Source organism: Mytilus galloprovincialis, chromosome 1, assembly GCF_965363235.1.
Source record: "Mytilus galloprovincialis chromosome 1, xbMytGall1.hap1.1, whole genome shotgun sequence".
NCBI lineage: Eukaryota > Metazoa > Mollusca > Bivalvia > Mytilida > Mytilidae > Mytilus > Mytilus galloprovincialis.
Genome location: NC_134838.1, coordinates 89859852 through 89882605, shown reverse-complemented (window position 1 = coordinate 89882605; position 22754 = coordinate 89859852). Strand labels below are relative to the sequence as shown.

The 22754-nt window shown below is 33.2% G+C and overlaps 1 protein-coding gene across 1 annotated transcript; it reads left to right on the top strand.

The window, feature by feature from the left end:
- The first annotated feature begins 390 nt into the window (after positions 1-390).
- Positions 391-6934, top strand: LOC143044182 (dual specificity tyrosine-phosphorylation-regulated kinase 2-like). Its single transcript, XM_076216069.1, has one exon. It carries the CDS (start codon positions 632-634, stop codon positions 2339-2341), a length of 1710 nt encoding a protein of 569 aa, XP_076072184.1. The 5' UTR covers positions 391-631; the 3' UTR covers positions 2342-6934.
- Positions 6935-22754: the final 15820 nt, after the last annotated feature.

Sequence of the window (22754 nt, the reverse complement as noted above, 5' to 3'; positions counted from 1 at the left end):
TTATCATACAAAATATTTAGCAAATGTACAATATAGTATCACGGTGCCAGTTTTATTTATTTGTTCATGTATTGTATATTTCTTCACTCTTTTGTATATTATGTTTGCATTTTAATCCGTCAGGGTTTTCAGTAGAATTTAATTTAATACAGAATTTATATGATTTTTACAATTATTCAAGTAGCCTTAGAAGTGGCTACCAATGATATATTTTTTTATATATATTCTGTGAACAGTTTTTTTTAATATATATGTTCCTAATATGTTAATTAATATTTCATTTGATATTAATATAAAATGTCTTATCCAAATATATACTCGTGTGTTTCGTTTTGTAAAAATTACAAGTAAAATGTATTGATTTCTTTTCTGTGCACATGTGACCACAGTTTCCATGACGTCATAGACACTGCACAACTGGGTCGTGCTTGGCAACCGATCCTCCATACTGTCTTAAAAAATAGCAACAGATGTGTTTTTGGGATATAATTTGATGCCAGACAGTAATTCTACATTTCATTGACCATGTAAACAACAAATTTGAGGTGAGATCATTGAATGATTAACAAATGAAGACAAAATTGGTCTCCAGGCAAAATCTCAGGGTCATAAACAATCAGGAGGGGGGAAAATGTCGACACGAGTCAAACCCCTGCCAATTCAACCACTCTCGGTTCAAAGAACAAGGTCTATGCTGACCACTGGCGACATGTATTCTCATCAAACAACAATAGATGCAGCCCAACATTTACCACCCCTTACAAGTCAAACTGTAGGGGGTGGTGCCCATAGTGCCCATATAGCGAGTGGCGTGAAGGTGCAGCAGTTATACGAAGACCACAAACATCACTCGCATTCAAAACATCATGGACAGCATACAGGAGATTCATCTAAAGATTCCAACGTTGTAGCACGTCCTAGTTCAAGTGCAGGAAGTATTGGGAGCAAAGGTGGTTCCGCAGCGCGACGTAACACTGCATGGAGTCCAGAATCGGCAATGAAACAGTTTATGCATAAATTGACATCTTTTGAGCATCATGAAATCTTTAATTTTCCGTCTGTCTTTTTCGTGGGACAAAATGCAAAGAAAAGGCAAGGTGTTGTAGGAGGTGCAAACAATAATGGTTATGATGATGATCAAGGCTCCTATATTCATGTGCCACATGATCATATAGCATATCGGTATGAAGTATTAAAAGTAATAGGAAAAGGTAGCTTCGGTCAAGTAGTAAAGGCTTATGATCATAAAGTAGCTCAGCACATTGCATTGAAAATGGTCCGTAATGAAAAACGCTTTCACCGACAAGCACAAGAAGAAATTAGAATTTTAGAGCACCTTAAAAAGCAAGACAAGGACAATACTATGAACATAGTTCATATGTTAGAACATTTTTCATTCCGTAATCACATTTGTATTACATTTGAATTACTTAGTATGAACTTGTATGAACTCATTAAGAAAAATAAATTCCAGGGATTCAGTTTACAACTCGTTAGAAAGTTTGCTCACTCAATTTTGCAGTGTTTAGATGCATTGTACAAAAATAGAATCATTCATTGTGACCTTAAACCAGAGAACATTCTTTTGAAACAACAGGGTCGTAGTGGAATTAAAGTAATAGACTTTGGTTCAAGTTGTTATGAACATCAACGTATATACACATACATTCAGTCTAGGTTTTATAGAGCACCCGAAGTGATTCTTGGTGCAAAGTATGGAATGCCTATAGATATGTGGAGTTTAGGATGTATCTTAGCAGAATTGTTAACTGGATATCCAATGTTTCCAGGAGAAGATGAAGGTGATCAATTAGCTTGCATTGTTGAATTGAATGGCATGCCACCCCAAAAGTTATTGGATCAGTCAAAGAGAGCACGTAATTTTATCAGTTCAAAAGGTTATCCAAGATACTGTACAGTTACAACATTACCTGATGGCAGCACTGTACTGAATGGGGGACGGTCAAGAAGGGGAAAACCTAGAGGTCCACCAAATAGTAAAGATCTGGTAACTGCATTAAAAGGATGTGAAGATCCGTTGTTTTCTGATTTTATGAAGAGATGTTTAGACTGGGATCCATCAACCCGAATGACCCCAGGTCAGGCATTGCGACATCCGTGGTTGAGACGAAGGTTGCCAAAACCACCACCAAATGAAGTAAGAACCGACTCTGCTTCACGAAGGAAGACATCAACAGCTAATACTGCAAGTGTAATAATTTCAAAAGGGCCACAAAGTGGAAATTCAAGTAGCAAAGGGCGAAACCCAGTAACTTATGATGAAATGTCGGCTCCGATGCCCCCTCGAACAAAACTGCCACAAATAGGATCAACAACGTAGAGATTATCGTTTACAAGTATTGTGATGCAAATTTTGTGAATTGCCGTCCAAAATTTCTTGATCTAGTGTTTTAACAGATCATCATGCACCCTGAATTTATTGCCTGATGTTCAGTAATAAATTATTGTGTGATTCACTTTATATTCTGGAAAGCCAAATTCTGTTCAAGGTTGAAAGTCTTCAAGTATATTATATGCACTAGTATAACTGAACAAGTCTGGAGTATTTATGTCCGTAGATATAATCTTGTGTGTGCATGAAAATGATATATAGTAACTGAAACAGTTTCTTTTACTTGTTGAGTCTTTGGATAGTGTCGAGAGATGTGCTTCATCAGAAAAATCCAGGAGTTTTTATTCAATATAAGCCTTTCTGTGATCAGCATTGTTATTTTAACATTTTGACTGGAGGCTGTATTTATTTGAAACCATGTGATGTGTACTGTGAGTGCTACTTTGATAATTAATAATTTATTGTTGAATGTCTTGTCTCAGAGTGTTATAAGGCTCTTATTTTTCTTTTAATATCTCATTTTATAAAAATATTTTGGATTATGATGAAATGTATTGAGGTGATCAACATGTATTTGGTGAAAAAGAAACACCCAAATAATTCTTCAACTTCCTGAATAAAAGAAATGTTGTCACTACATGCATAGAGAAAATTTAAATTACAAACAAAACAAGTATTGTCATTGTGTAACTAAACACCACTGTCTTAATTGAACCTATTTTGTATTTTTATTTTATAATATGTTGGTGTAATCATAACCATAATAACTAAGTATTGTCAACCTGACCCAGGAAACTTTGAAATGTGATTTTTTGAAATTTTCCCCCAGATATACTATTCTAGGTATTTCCTCAAATGATGACAGACAAAATTATAAAATGCAGTGAAATATTTGGCATTGTTAAACACCTTTTATATTGTTAGCTTTTGAATGGGTTATCCCGATATGTATACGTTTTATTTAATTATATCTTTTTGCCCTTTCTATAATACCTGTACATGTATGCAGTAATAAAAAAAACTTTACTAAAGTGAAATGTTCAATTTTTGTTATTCCTTAAAAAAATAAGAAAAGAATCATTAAAGAAATGAGAGGCCGGCCTGGAAGGGTAATCGTGAATAGATTAAAATCATATCATTTTTTAATTCCAATGATGATTCACTGTTGCCAAACTACCACTGCTTGTTTATATGTGCCTGTAAATACACAACTGTTTTTCATCAGTAAGGTTAACAATATCCCCCAAAGGTATTACTTTCTATATCATATCCACAAACTGTCTGTCAAAGAAATACAGGTCATGAGTAACAAGACCAGAATTCAGACATATTGATCTGGGTACTGAGGTTGGAAATCAATATCTGTGCATATTTGAACTAAGTAGGGAAGTATTAATTAACCATACATTTTCATTTGACCAGCAAGTATAAACTGTAACCTCCATTCTTATTCAATATGTATTTGTGACTTAGTGTTTAGAGCAAAGTCATTCCATATAAACAGTAAAGATCGATTGCTGCCAGGGGGAAAAAAAAACCAAATTTATATCTAAATTTTAAAAATGAAACATTCACTTGTAAATTTTAGGATTGGGTTGTGCTTAATACAGCTGTTTTATTGATGATGATCCTTTTATATTTATTTATTTGTCTTATCTTTCACAGAAATTGTTTTGTTTTTAGAAAGTGATATTTTTAAATTGGCTAATAATATGTATTATTCTTTTTTGAAAGCAGGGATATGCTTTTAATATAGGGTACTTTTTCTTGGATACATTTCATACATACATTTTGAGGTGTAAATATACTCAGGTAAAGCCTTTTCATAAATGCACATCCCTTTCAAATTCTCACATATCGTTCTATCTTTTTTTTTCTAAATAAACACACTGAAACTGAGATTTAATCCCATAGTTTAAAGACATGACCTTTAGAAGAAATAAAACAATTGAGTACAATTTTAATCATTTTTGAAATTTGGTTACTATCGACATAATATATATTTATAGGTTGTGTGTTGTTGTGTTGTTCTACTTCTCACTGCCATGTTTTTATCTTGAGATATAAATAGAAGTGTGTACTATCGCGTGTTTTAAGTTGCTATTGCATTTACATATATACTATACCAGTTCAGAATTTTAGCAATGACTTTTAGATGTCCTTGAAAGAAGCTTTTTTTCTGTTTCAATATATGACAAATTTGAGGTAAATAATTAATACATCTCTAGAATTTCATAAACATTTTGTTCATGTTTTGGTAACTCTTTCATAAAATAAGTTGAGAAAACGTCAAATAATTTTACATAAAAAAATGTAACTGGTGTACATTTGCATACTTTATTATGCAATCACAAAGCATTCAGTATACTTATAATATTATATCCTAATTACTTTTATTAATAAGCATATAGATGCAATGAATACAGTCATACAAATTGTATTGAGTCAACCGTATTTAAACTTGATATTTCTATAGAAGAGTTAAAAGGACATGATTTAAAAATATATTTCTATTACTTTTTTATGCTACACTGGCTACATGATTTAAAACTTTTTGCCATTGATATGGTGAGGAAGTAGAATTGTGGACATTGATTTTTGTGACCTGTATCAGATTAATTGAACATAGATTCTCTGGGTTCTGTCTTTATCATGAGAGAAGTAGTTTTGGATGTAATTAATTCCTTATGATATTTCACAGTCAAATAGTTGATTACATGTCTAGTGGGTGGGCATGTCTGTTATATCAATAAATAATGCTTAATGGCAAAGTAATATACTCTGGGTCAATAAAAAACATATTGCAACTGTTAGGTAAGTTTGTGGAGGTTAATTATTATTTATCAGTGGCGGATCCAGAACTTTTCCTAAGGGGGGTCCGCTGACTGACCTAAGGGGGACCCACTCCAGACATGCTTCAATGATTCCCTATGTAATCAACCAAATTTTCCCCACGAAAGGCCCCCCCCCCCCCCCCCCCCCCCCTTGGATCCGCCTATGTTTATAACAATCACTTGCTTTATTGAAATGCAGTGGAATTATACTTAGTCTTTGGTCTGTGATAATAACTGTCCTTGATAAATCAGTATTGATATAAAAGCATTCATAATGTTATTTTATTAAGATCAGGCAAGTTTGTCAGAATAATCGTCCACCGTTTCTTACAACAAACTTTTTCTCAATAAAGATGAATAAAAAAAAAGGTCTGCCTTAAAACATATCATTCTTAATTCTTCCATTCTCAATTTTATTAACTGGGTAAACTGTCCCCCACAAGATTACTATCAAAGGTCAAAGTCAATTGACATTTTGTTGCAATGGCATTGGGTTGTGCTTTGCTTTTCAACACTGTTGCCATTTTATATAAAAATCATTGGAATTTCTTTAGTGGTTCAATACATTCAACAACTGGGTCCAGATGTTTTACACATAAAGTATAAATGTGTTTGGTGAAACGGTTCCTGGAAGTATGACAGCAGACTTAAAATATACTAGTCCATCAGTATTATAAATAATATTCATTGCTATAAATTCTTGTGTCATACATGTGCATGAGGGATGATGTGTGTAGTGTAAGGCTTCTATGATTTGTACTGTTAATTTAACTTTTGTACTGTAAAACCTGTTAAAAAAATTTATTGTAAAATAATTATGATGATTGGGGAAAAGGGTGGTTATATTACTCTACATGTATGTATTAGAAAAAGAGAAATATCACAATTTTTATTTTTATCATATTTTTTTTAAATATAAACAGTACATTAAAATTATTTCAAAATCCTTTTTAACCAAAACAGCTTTAATCTGGTTAGAAATGACAGTGTATTAAGCCATTGTCTTGTTATTTTAATTTTAAATATTTCTGTCTCGTTCTTTTAGTGTCATTCTCTGCATTTTTATTAGAACTGTTAGAATGTATTTTTTTTAATTCACATTTCTTTTGTTTCTGGATAAACTTTTTTTCATCACAGAACCTTTTAACTATGTGTAATTTTATCCTGTTCAGTTTTGGATGAAAGCTTCAATGAGACTTTATATCTAGTCAATGCTGAGAAGTTCCAGTTCTGTGGTAGTTCTATTCAACGTTAAACTTATGAGCTTTTATCATGTTTATTGGTAAGGGTGGTTAACACACTATTCTTATTATTATGTGACTTACATGTAATGCAGAGAATGGCACATGGTGTAAGAGTATTGGTTGTGAGTGCATACATGTATGAATGTGAATTGTTTTATATGTTATTTGTGTTTTTTTAAGTCGTTATTTTATATTTTACCAATATTTTTAAACATATTTTTTATTTGTATATATACAAATTTTGTTTAAAAGAAAAATCAGGATTTATAAATATTGTAAATAGCTCTGTTGCAATCTTTCTTATATTGTTCAATTGAAGTGTGATGTTTACTTGTTTGAAACTAGACTGTCAAATCCTTACACATCTTTGTTTTTAAAAAACGACAAAAATCCTGCAGATTTTTAACTTGATGAAACTCATTTTTGTAACAGTGACTCTGTATCTTTATATTAACAGAAGTGTAATGAAGTCAAAAATATGTATATTAAAATGACACAACATATTAATTTCTTCTTTTTATAGGAGCCGAACTAATAATGGCATTGCCTTAAAAAAATATATCCAGTTTTCAAAACCATATTAGCAATTACTTGGCATCTATAGTCTGTTGTTTGTTGTCCATCTTAATCATTGGTTTACAACTGCGCTAATGATTATTAGATTAAATTGAGATTAATGGAAATGGGGGATGTGTCAAAGAAACAACTACCCAACCAAAACAGAAAACAGGTTATGGCCATCAACGGGTCTTCAACACAGCAAGAAAATCCTGAAAATGGATGTCTGACACACTTACTGCAAAACATGTTAAATGAACTAAAATTAAAAGACACAAGTTTAACAAAGGCCAGACAAAAATGTGGCAAGGTAAAACATGTTTTGTGAGATCTCAGCCCTCCCCTTCAGAGAAACTTAGAATAGCATAAATGATCAGCAGGACAAGATCTATAAAAATGTCAACATGTCCCAAATATTGTCAGTCAATCTCCCCATGGGAGTTTTTGCTATTAAATGGTGATTTTTACCTTGTTTTTCCTTGGCAAAAAACAGAAGATTGAGAAAAACTACAAACAGCCAAAATGACAAACGAGACAGAATCTTCATAAATCAATGAATGCATAAATTGCCAGTAACTCCTTGCAGAATTATTGCCGTAAAAGTGTACCAAGTGAAGTCGGGAATATGACATTTGTCCATTCTTCATTTGATGTGTTTTATCATTTGATTAGGGACTTTCCGTTTTGAATTTTCGATTGAGTTCAGTATTTTTGTGATTATACTTTTTGTGACAATCTTTTTTATGCCCCACCTACGATAGTAGAGGGGCATTATGTTTTCTGGTCTGTGCCTCCGTTCGTCTGTGCGTCCGTCCGTTCGTCCCACTTCAGGTTAAAGTTTTTGGTCAAGGTAGTTTTTGATGAAGCTGAAGTCCAATCAACTTGAAACTTGGTACACATGATCCTTATCAGAGGTGGATTTAGAAGGGGGGCCAGTGGGCCTGGGCCCCCCCTTTTTGAGAAAAAATTTGGTTGCTTATATAGGGAATCGCTGAAGTGTGACGTGAAGCCCCTGTTAGGTCAGTCAGTGGGCCCCCACTTATGAAAATTTCTGGATCCGCCACTGCTTATGATATATAATCTTTCTTATTTTAAAACAAAATTAGACTTTCAACACCATTTTCATGGTCCACTGAACATAGAAATTAAAAGTGTGAGTTTCTGACTTTTAGGTTAAAGTTTTTGGTCAAGGTAGTTTTTGATGAAGCTGAAGTCCAATCAACTTGAAACTTAGTACACATGTTTCTTATGATATGAACTTTCATATTTTTAAACTAAATTAGACTTTTGACCCCATTTTCATGGTCCACTGAACATATAAATCAAAAGTGTGAGTTTCAGGTTTAAGTTTTAGGTCAAGGTAGTTTTTGATGAAGTTAAACTCCAATTAACTTGAAACTTAGTACACATGTTCCTTATTAGTTTGTCTTTTTACTTTTAAGGCCAAATTAGATTTTTTACCCAATTTCACGGTCCATTGAACATGGCAAATGATAATGCAGTGGGGCATCCGTGTACTTTGGACACATTCTTGTTTTATCTCACTTTGCAAGTCTTTATAGGTATGTTGTTTTCGGCTTTGGCGCCAACAATTTATTAGTTTGTGATCAGGTCATCTTAAGAGGAAATGTCGGAATGGTAAACTAGTGATATTTCGTATGCCGTTTTCTAACCATATGTATGCACATTTCATTTCTATGGATATAATCATGATCATTTTACTTGGGAACTTTTGCAAAGTACACATGATTGTTAAAAGGTCAATTTAAGTATAAACCTCTATGATAAGTCTTATGAATATGATATTTTATAGTAAGCAATTTTATTACTATTAGTATTGGCATATCTTGTATCTTCGAAATTATTTGGCCATGTTCTTTGACTGTGGAGAGTATTTTGCATAATTAAGCATGTTGAAGCCAAAATTGATTCATATTGGAGAGCAGACATTTTTAAGAAGCACATGAACCCAAGTGTGCAAAACAGGCTCTATAGAACCTATTTGAATGTACATGTTTATAATGTAGATAATTTGGGTCCTTTCAAACGTATTTTGAGCTTCTCTGATCCAAAACGTCTTCAGTATCACTCTGCGCTTTGTCGTCTCTGTTGTGTGACCTTTTAAAAAAACTTTATCAGAAACTACTGGAACCAAACTTGACCGAAATGATCATGGAGTGAATATTTTACAAAATGTGTTGGATAATCCTGCCTGCATGCCAACATTCTGATAGGTAAATTGGAACATCGTGATAAGATGCAAGTCATGTCAATCATCGTGAAAAAAGCTGTTAGAGAAAAATTTAACAGCAGCAATAATGTTCGGAATGTTAGTATCTACCTACTGTTCTTAAAAATCAAAACTGAAAAACGAACATTAAAGAGTTGACTTGTTATCCTTTTACAGACGATTGCATTCAGTGTGTAGGTAAAGTTATTTTCTTTGGTTAGCTTACTTGCTATCTGAACTGTGAAGTAATGTATTATTAGTTAACATATACTACCCTCCTTTCGAAGTAGTCTCGTTCTACTAACAGAAAGATTGGTTTTCTGTCGGACTAGTCTATTCTTGGAGGAGGGTAGTTATCCTAAGTTCACGGTTCACCTAGCAAGCAAACTAACCAAAGATATTACCTTTGCCTACATACTCAATGCAATCGGCTGTAAAACAAATATTACAATAGTTTATCTTGAAAACTACAACACATGATCATGGCCAAGTTATTGACCTTAAATGAAAATGTTTGCTGTTTCTTTTTTGCATTTTTCGCTTTGTATGTTTAATCCAGGAGTCCTTGATCCAGTGGTTGTTTGCTTTCCGCAAAATTATTATCGTTGTAGGATAAATCATGCTTACTACTGTAGTATATGATGAGAGGTTTTCTAGTTAATAAACATCGTTCGGTGGCCTCCTCTTTAATCCTTGACCTCACTCCATGAGTTCATGATCACCTCCTTGGCCCACAAATCAGTTTACATGGATCAAGATGAGCGAGTCAGCAAACAAGCTTAAAAGGGTTTTGCGTCAGGTGCAGTCAACATTAATATTTGTCAATATCTAAAAAGAAATTCTAACAATTAAGTATGTGATTTTATTTGAGCTTTTCATTGTACAAGCACCACTCACGCATATATAGTATATCACAGGCCTGAGCCCTCTTTCTGGGAAAACTTTGGTTGATTATGTAGGAAATCACTCAAGCGTGACTGAAGCGGGTGCTCGTGTGCAGTAAGTGGACCCCCACTTATGAAAATTTCTGGATCCGCCACTGTATATATATTATTTCCTTTAGTATAGTCAGAAGCGGAGATTGGTACTTACTCCAGTTAGTGTCTTATAACCCCAAAAAAATCATTCTTTGATGAAGAAAATACTCAACATTGACAGCATGTTTCTGCACTGAACTTTACAATTCGCAGGTTATTTATATTCAATTTAGAAAAATGACCTTTTGACAAATACTATAGTATACATGGTATATATCACACGTATGCATAGAACGAACTAACCAGCACAAAACGATGTAAATTTCATTACTCTGGTCATGTTCGTGTTCTTCTACAGGTTTCAAAGGAACTACGGAACTTGTACATTTTTTTTTTAAAATGTAAATGGATTTTATTTTCTTCATTTGTCCAAAAATTAAACATAAATAAATCCAATGGCAAAGATTTGACAACTAGCCAGTATTTTCAAAAGACAATAGTTTAAATTGAAGTGGCCTTCAGAAAGTATTTATTTGTAATGTTTGGTTTTAGAAACGCTATCCAAGCATATTGTGTAGAATTAAGATAAGAATTTAAACATTTAATTCTACGATACTAAATATTTTATATAAACAATGCACATGGGTTTATACTGTGCGATTGAGAATAATCTTTTGAAGTAGTTTTTTTTCATTTTCAAATTTTCCCATTAATCTAGCAGTTAAAAAGTTTGCTGCCGTCGATCGTTGTCTAGATATAGGTTTTAGTCGTTCCCGATGAAGGCACATTCAGAAAAGCACTTCGGACACATTTAATGTATAACGTTTTGCTCGTCGTATTTTTTAAGCTAGTAATTATTATGTCATTTGGATCAAACCTGCTGTACTAAATGAGAACTATTTGAAAGTGGTATAACTGGAGCATCTTTTGAAATTTTATTTAAGGGACCATCATTTGAGGATTCCGGATATTTGTTTACGGACTTACACTATTATATATGTTGCTACAAATGCTATTTTTTTGCTGTTTTAACTTCTTTGTGTAACTTTTGTACAAGCATTTATAGTGTTGCAGAATATTCATTTCCCTCATGTCCGCAATTAGATTAATCCAATGGATATTTTTAAAAGAGACCAACCCCATTTATTTGTAAACATATTTTTTTCTATTTCTGCTATAATATAAATCATCGGAGTTAAACATTCTCTTATTTTTAAGAAGACCTATTGCGTAATAATTGTAAAATCCGATGTTTGCAGTTCTATCGTTGTATAGGGAAACATTCGGCTTGGTTATTTTCATCCGGAGTTGAGTAATACTCAATTAGTATTCCGGACGCTATCGTTTCAAACTTCTAAAAGGCTTTTTTCTTAGTAATTACCAACTATCCTTATACAATCCCTGTTGAACTATTGGAGAAAAACGCTAAACACGTCATTGTGTTGCTGTGTAACCAATTTTGACTGAAGTAGGTGCCTATATCATATATTTTACACTGTCTGCATGTGGCGGATCAAGGAGAGGAGACAAAGAACGTACGCATTGGTCCCTTGGTCACTAATTTTTGCACGTTTCTAATGATTTATATGATTTTTTAGCAAAACATTTTTCTCAAAACAGTTTCGACTCGCTTCGCTCGACAGTATTCATTACGTTTTCTTGAGTTAAGATTCATGCTCGTTGCAAACTGACAACAACAAAATGAGGATAAATCCTTAGATGTTCCATTGTAGGAAAAACAGTTGAACAACATTCATAAAGAATTAATGTTTCGTCACCAATAAATGAACTCCCGTCCCTGCTTTTTTTCGGCGCTCCGCCGTTTTTGAGTCCACCAATTCATCTATCATGTTTGTCTTGGTTTCAACACTAAACAACAAAACAACAAACATAAATCATAGAGGGTGTGTCAGTTTTAGTAAAGTTGGACACATAGCTATTGCATGCTTTATTCATTTTACTTTAGTATTGGGTAAACTTTTGGGGTAAATCATTTTCGATCTTTTACATTTTACACCAGTTTAAATGTTCAATTATTGGTGAAAAAAAACATAGCTCCTTAACATTTTCCATATCTGCAAACCATGATCTCTTAAAATTGATATATTTCGTAATTATATTGCTCAATTTCAATATTGATTTGTAAATGAAATAATCTAAAGGTAAGAAATAATTAATTGAAAGTCTATACAGTAATATTCAAACTGTCATCGTCATACTTAAAGTATTGTCAGGTACTTTAAAGACTTTTAAACTTTTTGTGTATATATAACTATATTTACTTTGTTACCAATAACGCCGATTGTTCTTGTCAAAACAATTCTACTTTTTAAATTCGAATTTAAGATTTAAATACATACAAACACGAACGCTTTGATTGGATAATGTACTTGTCGACATGGGCAAAATAAGACTCTCGGTGGGGGTTGTCCTCTATCAATTAATGGTAGTGGTGAGTGGAGGAGACGCCTGGTATTCGTTCCTTCGACCTATAGTACTTATAGACTCACCTTATACATATGGTTACAAAATATTTTTCGTGTACAGAATTGTATCTGAAAATGAATTTCCATTTTTGTCGAGCCTGCGACTTTTGTTGCAGAATGCTTGACATAGGGATAGTGATCCGGCGGCGGCGGCGTTAGCTAACTTCTTAAATTTAATTAAAAGCTTTATATTTTAGAAGGTGGAAGACTTGGATGCTTCATACTTTGTATATAGATGCCTCATGTTGCGAAGTTTCCGTCAGTCACATGTCCAATGTCCTTGACCTCATTTTTATGGTTCAGTGACTACTTGAAAAAAAGTTGATTTTTTGTAATGTTAAATTCTCTCTTATCATAAGTAATAGGATAACTATATTTGATATATGCGTACCTTGCAAGGTCGTCGTGCTCGTCAGACAGTTTTCACATGACCTCGACCTCATTTCGTGGATCAGTGAACAAGGTTAAGTTTTGGTGGTCCAGTCCATATCTGAGATACTATAAGCAATAGGTCTACTATATTTGGTATATGGATTGATTGTAAGGTGAACATGTCCAACTGGAAGGTGTCATCTGACCTTGACCTCATTTTCTGAGTTCAGTAGTCAAATAGGTCTATTATATTTGGTGTATAGAAGGACTGTAATGTGTACATATCCAACTGGCAGGTGTCATCTGACCTTGACCTCATTTTCATGGTTCAGTGGTTATTGTTAAGTTTTTGTGTTTTGGTCTGGTTTTCTTATACAGTATGCAATAGGTCTACTATATTTGGTGGGTGTATGGAATGATTGTAAGGTGTTCATGTCTAGCCAGTAGGTGTCATCTGACCTTGACCTCATTTTCATGGTTCAGTGGTCAAAGTTAAGTTTTTGAGTCTTTGTCTGTTTTTCTAATACTATATGTAATACTATTTGCAATAGGTCAACTATATTAGGTGTATGGAAATATATTATGATCTATATGTCAGTCGCGCAGGTTTTATTTGACCTTGACCTCACTTTCACGGTTCATTGCTCAGTGTTAAGTTTTTGTGTTTTGGTCTGTTTTTTTATGGCCCCACAACGAATTAATAACGCTTTATATTTAGGACTATCAACAAAATATCAATGATAAATAAAGAAGGCGAGACATTTCAGGGTGTGCACTCTTGTTTAAGTAGTGGTATTGGTGATGTCACATTAACATGATGAGTATAATATTTGGTTTGAAATTACCAGTGACGGACCCTGGGGATTGGGAGTGGCGGTTGACGGCATGATTGTTAAAGCACAAATTCGTCTAACATATTTATCGCCTTGCTTTTGTATATCTAGCGTATTCTGGAATTACGCACCCTTTCAGGATATGGCGCTCTTGGTTACTATAAAAATTATACAACTATTTACTATTTTTGTTCGGAGATTCGTTTTGGTTGTGTAAATTAATCTCGTTTTTGTCAATTTCTATATGTTTGAGATTGATATAAATTCATAATTCAAATCAGAAATATCTTAAACGGATCAATTATATGTTGATTGGAGATCAGTACACATTATGATCTGTCATGCCTGACTAAATGGGAAACATTACTAGATATTATTGACTTTATTAGAATTGTCAAATCTTATCAGTTGACCTACAATATTTTATGAAAAAAAAATAAAAAAAAAATAATGTGGAAGAAATTTAAAACACCGTTATGAAGACTCAAGTTAAATTTTCCTACTGGTAAAATTGCCGGAATGTCATAATGTTATCCTGTTGCGCCAACAAAGAAAAAATTTACAGATCTAATATTGTTGGGAAACATCAGCCCAACAATGTAATATCTGTAAATTTGCTTTTGCAAATTTTTTGTTCTTCCCTTGCCGGGGTTCGAACTCATGCTACTGATATATCGTGACACCAAATCGCCTTGCACTGTATCCGATACGCTAGACCACTCGGCCACCTAGGCTTCTCGTATAGTAAAGCGTTCGGTGGCCGGGTGTTATCATTCCTCGTCAGTTTTAATCTAGCGTCGTAATACAGAACATGATATATAAGGCATAAAGATGGAATTGTTACAGATCAGCTGAATTATCTATTGTAACCCTAAAGGGATTCTACAAATTAATGCAAGATACAGTCATAGAAATATTTATATTTATAAGTACGTCTAAACCAGTGACAACTCCGTCTCGGGCTGACATGGGGGTCTCGGGATGATACCCAGGCTGATATGGAAAAGGCCATGTATTAATCTCTATATATACGAGTCTAAATTGAAAACTACGTTCAAACCTATGATTGCGTTGGATAAAAACCGCAATTTTTATACGTGTGTATGTAAAACAAATTTCGTTGTAGAAGGGTCTAAAAACAGCACAAACAACATTTTCCAAAAGACCAAAAAAGTGAAAAAGTATATTTAAACAAAACGCATTTGACAGCTGATGTTCTTTAACCCTGCTGACGGCCATTGGCGATTGCCAAATAAAATTGATCACAAGATGTAACAAAATGGATCTTATACTAAACAGAAAAGAAATTTAACTTGTGGCCACGATGTTATGCCACAAACATACGGTGTCAATATTTTGTTAGTACACCAGATCCGGAATTCGACAATAAATGTCTCTTCAGTGATGTTAGGGATCGAAACGGTATTTGTAAGGCCATATAAAAAGTACCCTCATTTTTAGATAAGACTCTTGAATTTTAAGAGTCAATATATGATGAACGGATCATATAAACCGGAGGGAAAATATGATACAAGCCCAAACGAAAAAAATATAAACGAGTCTAAATTGAAAACTACGTATATTCTCTGCGGCTTCTTTCCCGTCTCCTATAATCCGGTATTTATCTGGTGGATAAGACATAGTACTAAAAATGCACATGCACGCTGAAATGTCTCGAGAGCTGTACTGATCATTGAGTTGATGTTGAAAGTCTTAAAAGTAAATGTTATCCAACAAGTTTTAAGATACATGACAGATCATGACAATGAGGTCAAGGCCAGATACATCCTGTCAGACAGACATGTACTTCTTATATTTATTCCACTACAGTTGACCTATAGATTATGGTATTCGAAAAATAGACCAAAACTCAAAAAGCTTACAATTGACCAATGAACTATTGACATGAGGTCAAGGTCAGATTTAATCGGATGACAGACATACACACCTTACAATCATTCCATACACAACTGGAATATTGTTGATCTAATATCAAAGTACATATATTTAAAATACAAACCAATAAAAAAACTTAACATTGAACAATTAACCATGAAAATAAGTAGAAGGTCAGATCATATTTGCCAGACAGACATATATCTCATAAACATTTTACACACGAAATATAGCTGACCTACTGCTTATAGTATTTGTAAAAACGAGGCAAAACACAAAAAAATAACATTTACCAATGCACCTCTATCATGATGTCAAGGTTAGTTCATACCTGTGAGCCATGAAAGTAAGTTCAAGGTCAGATGAAATTTGCCATGTACTAGTGTGTACCCCTTACAACGTAGTTGACCTACTGCTTATAGTATTTGAGAAACATACCTATTCACGTAACTTTAACCTTGATCACTGATCAAATGAGGTCGAGGTCAGGTGAACCATGTCTGATGGACATGTACACTTACAGTTACTGCACAATGGAAATGAGGTCAAGGATGATGGACAAATGACAGAAGAAAACAAGTTCGTAATGTAATGTGTCTGCAAACAAGTATGAAGTATCTAGGTCTTCTACCTTTTGAAATATAAAGCTTTAGGCAAATAGGCTACTACGCCGCCTATTGTTCATACTTTAACAACGTCTAACTTAATTATTGCCATAAAAAGAACATAGAAAAATACAGGAAATAACATTAAGATTTGTACAGTATAATTTCCATGTAACATACCATATAATAATCTTAACTATCAAGCTTACATATTGGATATTGACGGATCAGATATCAGAATCATGGATGTGGAAACTACATAACGAATGACTTTAGCACCATCTGTTTTATCATATTTTTTGTTTTGATTTGTAGATATACTAATTTACTTCAAATTTTAAAGCAATAAGGAACAGATCCAGTCTCTGGAATATACTGTCCAAGTTTTCTGGAATTCTCTTTAGGAAGGAATCAAAACTACTGTATCAGTTCAATGTGTTTTTTTTTTTTTTGGAATGGTCAAATTGCACTTGTATGGCATATTTTAAAATGTTCGTAACTTTATTTTCAGAAGTTTCTGAAAACATTATCAACAGTATAACTTCTTACCAATAATCGTAAATAATGCTTTTAGCTTGACGTTTCTGTGTTCCATATGTATTTGCTATGTATGATTAATGTGTCTTGCATGCCCTACCCTAAGTGCGCTTATGATATTCTAAATGCGCTCATTGGCCTAGCTGAGTTGTGATTCGTCTTAATTCCATTCAATTGATCAATTTAATAACACTTATCGTTAACTTGGTGATAATTTTGCTCTAGATAATCAAGAATTTTCTAATCATACTGCGCAAAATTTACCCAGGGGAAATTTAATTAATGTAATATTTCCTTTTCCGGCTAGAAATTGACATTTCACTTTCAAACGGGTAAATTCTCGATAAAAGAGAAGAATTTTCGTTCTCTATTGTTATTTTCCCTTTTTGGACGATGATACCATTGTGACATGATGTCATTTTAATGGTGTGTGTCGTGATTTCTTAGGTTTGTACTTTCTGTAAAATCTTCGGTGTGCCTTCGGAATTAACAACTATTTACTTGTTATAGAAGGAATGGATACCAGTCTAGTATAATTCCAACTCGTTTGCTATGCTCGTGTCTGTAGATTTAGATTCAATGAGAGTTATCGATGCATTACTGTTAAATTATTAATTAGGGATTTCGTCCCCATAAATTACTTCATAACTTACTAAATAATGTCATACATATAGGTTTTGCAGTTTGGTTGTAACTGTAGAAAAAACGGGACATCACATTTTTACAGAACATTTGTTTATAATAGGTACCGAAAGCCTTGCCCTGACCGTTAGGATAGTGCTTTAAAGTTTCATTTTATTTATTGATAGACTTCGGTGGCTTGTTGAAGGTCAAATATGATAAAAATCGTGTTGCCTACATAAAAGTATACAAGTATTGTTTTGTTAGCTTGTCCGTTATACCACTGAAAAAGAAGAAAGTCCACAGCTTTTGGAAGAAACTCAAATCCGTACTCTCCAACCTGGTAGTGTAATGAACTACGAATAGTATACAATCATTTAGGCTTTAACAATAAGTGTCAGTGGAGAAGCCAATTAATAGATACACACATAAGTTGCTCATGCTTTCAACTCAAGATTAGTAATCAAACAAAACAGCAGCAACTTGAAGTTGTGCCACTGAATACTCTGAAGAAACATATACTCTTAAAAGAGTGCACAGTCTGAAATGTCTCGCCTGGCTGTTTTTTTGATTTTTTATGTTGACAGCAAATATCAATGATCATTGACAATGAGTTAAAGGTCAAATAATCCAAGCCACATACACGTATACATCTTACAATCATTCCATACACAACATAGTTGACATGTTGCTTATTTGCAGTATAGGAGACAGAGACCAAACATGAACACTGAAGATTGACCAGTGAACCATGACACGGAGGTCATGGACGGATAACTTTGTGAGGCAGACATTTACCCCTAATAATAATTCCATGCACCTATGATTCACCTTTTGCTTAAATAGTATCTAAGAAGAGGTAAAAACAACTTAACCCTTACAGTAACCATTAAACCATGAAAATGATGTCAAAGACAGTTGAAACTTGCCAGACAACCATGTACACCTTATATTCGTTCCATACACCAAATATATGTTTGACCTATTGCTTAAAGTATTTGAAAAACAGACCAAAAATATGTGTTTAACCTTGACCATTGATCAATGAAAGAGATCGAGGTCAGGTGAACCCTGTATGATGAAAATGTTGTCCAAGACATTTACAAAATAAAGTTAACATGTATAAATTAAAAATTATAGAATTTGTTCATACTTTGCCAAAACGTAGTATATATATTGTGATATTGTTCAAAAATATAATAAAATTGATAGGTCACCTAGCATTTTTCTCAAGCTACAGGTTGTGACAAAATGACAAACTTAATATGGATTATACAGGAAAAAACATCTAAATAAAATAAAAACGAGAAGATAGCTTTGAGAATAACAAAAGAAAAGATAGGGTCACCGTACGTTTTTTTCTGGCATAAATATAGAATAGCAAAAATTAATACTTCAGAAAAGCGCTATTTCCCCTTAAAATGCCAATTTAAAACCATTAAAAATCAAGCAAAAAATATTTATGCTTTTAAAAATCTTAACGTATATAATTTGAAATCTTATGTATTTGTTCTTTTAAATGTTATTTACAATCCAAGATGGAGAACGACACCCATAGAGATCATGGACAATAGGCATATAACAACAGATGGAAACTTCGTATACTAGTATAAACAAAATATGAAGCCTCTTTGTCTTCTATTCTCTGAAATATAAAGCTGTATACAAACAATTTACCCCGCCACCCCCTTATATTAGTCCTCTATATACATGCATGTCTGTCAGTCTGCTACTTTCGTCGCAAGTGAGACAAAAAAAAAACCAAAACAAACTTGAGCTATGCCACTGACTGCTATTAAGAAACAAATGATGTAACATATTCACAATTTGGGACCCCAATACAGCAACTCCCAAAACTGTACTATAAAGAAACATTCGACAAGTGCCATCCAGGTTTAGTCAGCCTGATAAAAATATACTGGGAGTTTCATTCAAATATACTATCGAAAAACAAATATGATGCATGAAACTAATACGTTATCTGAAACAACCAGAGCACCCTAAAATCACAAAAGCTTTTTGAGATGAGGATGTTTGTGCAAAGATACCCATCACATTTGGTTTGGTCGTATTCTACTAATAATTCTGTCAGAGTAAACTAATGTGTTATGAGGGTTAGTTGCATATCTAAATAATTAGAAATGCATTAAAAAAAATTGATATATAATTAAAATAAAGAGATTAAAGGGGTCCTTTGTCCTATGTAAAAAACCTGTGATAAGCCGGTCAGCCATATTTATACTTATGATAGGTATGTCACCACTTATTACACAGTTATATTAGATATGGATTATCTATCATTGGAAACATTTCCTTGACCTAAAATCGTTTTTATATTGAAATTTTAACCAAAGTACTGAAGTACTGAATATCGGATGACCGCAAGTTCTTGTGGATGGTCACTTGTCTCAGAAAAAAAAATCACATCTCTATATCTGAAAGTGAGGTTAGGGTACATACATATATTTTTTTTGTATTCCGAGACAAGTTCGTGCGTGGATGACGAATAAATAACGGAATTCAACCTCACCGTAATAACTTTTATATTGTAGTGATACAAATCAGTATACTCTGGTTTAATGTTAGGTCAAGGATTTGTGCAAATCCAATTACATATAACACAGTGTATATTTTATTTGTATATAACAGTACAAGTACAAAATTTTCATTCCTTTGTATATCATTCTATTCTCCTATTCTAATAATAGTGTAGTGCAAGTGCATGGTGGACACTTTTCTGAAATAATTCGATTTTTCTAATAGATTTGATATAAGTAGGCATTCATTTTTCCCGCAAAACGTTCTTGAGATATTCCTCCGCATGCTTTCACACAAATTTTCGGTATTCTTGATTTGTCATAGATGAAAATATTTCTCAAGACAAAACATTCTCATATCATTTATATATGTTCTTAACAATTATTTTCATTAATATTTATTGGTGAAATTGAATATAACAAGCGTAAGGAATATTATTTTGCATTCGGTTATCAGTCAAGAACGAAAGTCACGTGGGAAGAAATCTCTGTGACAACAAAACACCGGAATGCCCACACGGTCAGCCGATGTAAAAATGATGAATTTAATTAAACATCATCACTTAGGCTTTGTGTCTATAAAGAATAGAATTTGAAGTTGCACATTATAATGTATATTTAGGTCATCATGCACATAAAATTATATGACCGTAGGTTCCTCATTAAGTGAGAAATCAACTCAAACTATACAGCTCATTTCAAGACCGTAAAGTATAAGATGAAGGTCAGAGTGTCTTTTTACTCTTTATTGTATAGTGACTGCTATACTCCCCGGCTTATTTAATGAGGAACATACGGCCATATAATTTTATGTGCATTTGGGGGTGTATAACAACGGTTATATGAAATGAAGATCACTTGGACATAAAACATGATATAACCCAACCAAGTAAAAGTACAAACTGAAGGTCACAGTGACCTACATTTTCGTGGATTGCTGCTTTACTTCTCTTAATAAGTCATTAGATTAAGTTATAAGTGTATATCACAAAGAATATGAAAATTAAACTCCATTATTTAACTTGAAACAAGTAAATTAACCATAAAGTGTAGGTCAAAAGCAAACTACTTCATAGTTATTGCTGTAGTTCTTCCCTGGATTCATCTATACATCAAATTATATACTTGTATATTCAAAAATATCTTAGACTGGACTGAGCCTTCAATAAAATATCAGAGTTCCACACCCTCCTAAGATGCTACTGTAATCCCATAAATGTATCCATACACCGATTTACATGATTGTAGGTCACTTCGTATCCAAAATTTGACCTTGGCTGTTAAGCTTGATATACAGAAAAGAAACAAAAATATAGGTCATGATTAAATTTTCATGAAATACTACTAAAGGCCTTTGATGCATCCATATAACACATTCTATAATTGAAGGTCATTACTTAATAAGAAATATAATTATAAAACAAGACAACCATGGCATAATTGCAGTCGTTCACTCTCCGTCTGCTCTGTAATTTCAGGGTAGTAGATTTCTGCTTATCATGATGCAAAGTAATGTAATAGATCATCCTTGCTATTTGTGTCAGTTATGCAACTAAGTTACTCAAAGCCAAATTGCCATTCAGGTGTAGAAAATATTGACGTTTTCTTGGGTCATATGAGCTAAAAAGTAGCAGAACGTGTCAAAGATGAAGACCTACATCATATAAATGTGTCATGCAAGATTTATCTGTTGTGTGTTACTTCATCACATGTAATCAAGTCTGCACTTATAATATTTAGTATTTGTAAGCAAAATATATTTAACTCAACCAAGCCGTGACTTACATTATGCACAGGAAAAGCTGTCACCTCCATCTATTAATTCTCCAATTATATACACAATTGGATTATGCATATCTATATGTAAGCACTCAAAGGACATGAGCAGATTTGATTTAAATTCAGTGCAGCAATGCCAAATACTAATGTCCTTATCCCCATACCTGCCAACTTTCATGATCTAGGCATGTACTGCACGATTGCAGGTCCTTTGTCACGATTGCAGGTCCTAGCCAAGAACCTCGTCCATAATTGTAATGACTTATAAGTTCAGATCCTACAGCCATGCTTCACTTCCTCAAACCTGAAATTGCTCTATTTTACTTTCTGTTTAGACAATTTTGTCCAGCATTGAAATTTAAAACTCCAAACTTTAAAAGAAAACTGTAAGATCCCAAAAATGTTCATCAAAGCGAAAAATAGAAAGCATTGTTAGAACTTCGTAAGTGACGTGAAGACACAAGTTGGCATTTCAATCAAATTCTATCTCAAGTGAAGGGCAGAAAAATATTTTAATGGCAATAGTATTAGGCCTTCATTTTGGCCAAAATTCTGGATTTTAACATAAAAGACTTCAGAATATTTCGTGATCAACAGAAATTTTGTTTTGTTTTTTGGATTGTGGAATTCAGTGATTTTATTTCCAAAAATTGTAATAACACACCTCCTTCCCCCTTTTAAAGTGTTTAATACGATATATAATTTAGTGTTGTTGTTAGATATTTGGTAGTCAATGTTAAATTTGTTCCGATCTTGTCTACCCTCCAATCATAACAAGAGATTAGAGATTAAATTTATCATGTAAAATTTTCTATACACATATAGAAGGTAAAGTTAATTTGATCACAAAAAAAATTATCAAAACATAAATAGAACTTGCATCCATAATACT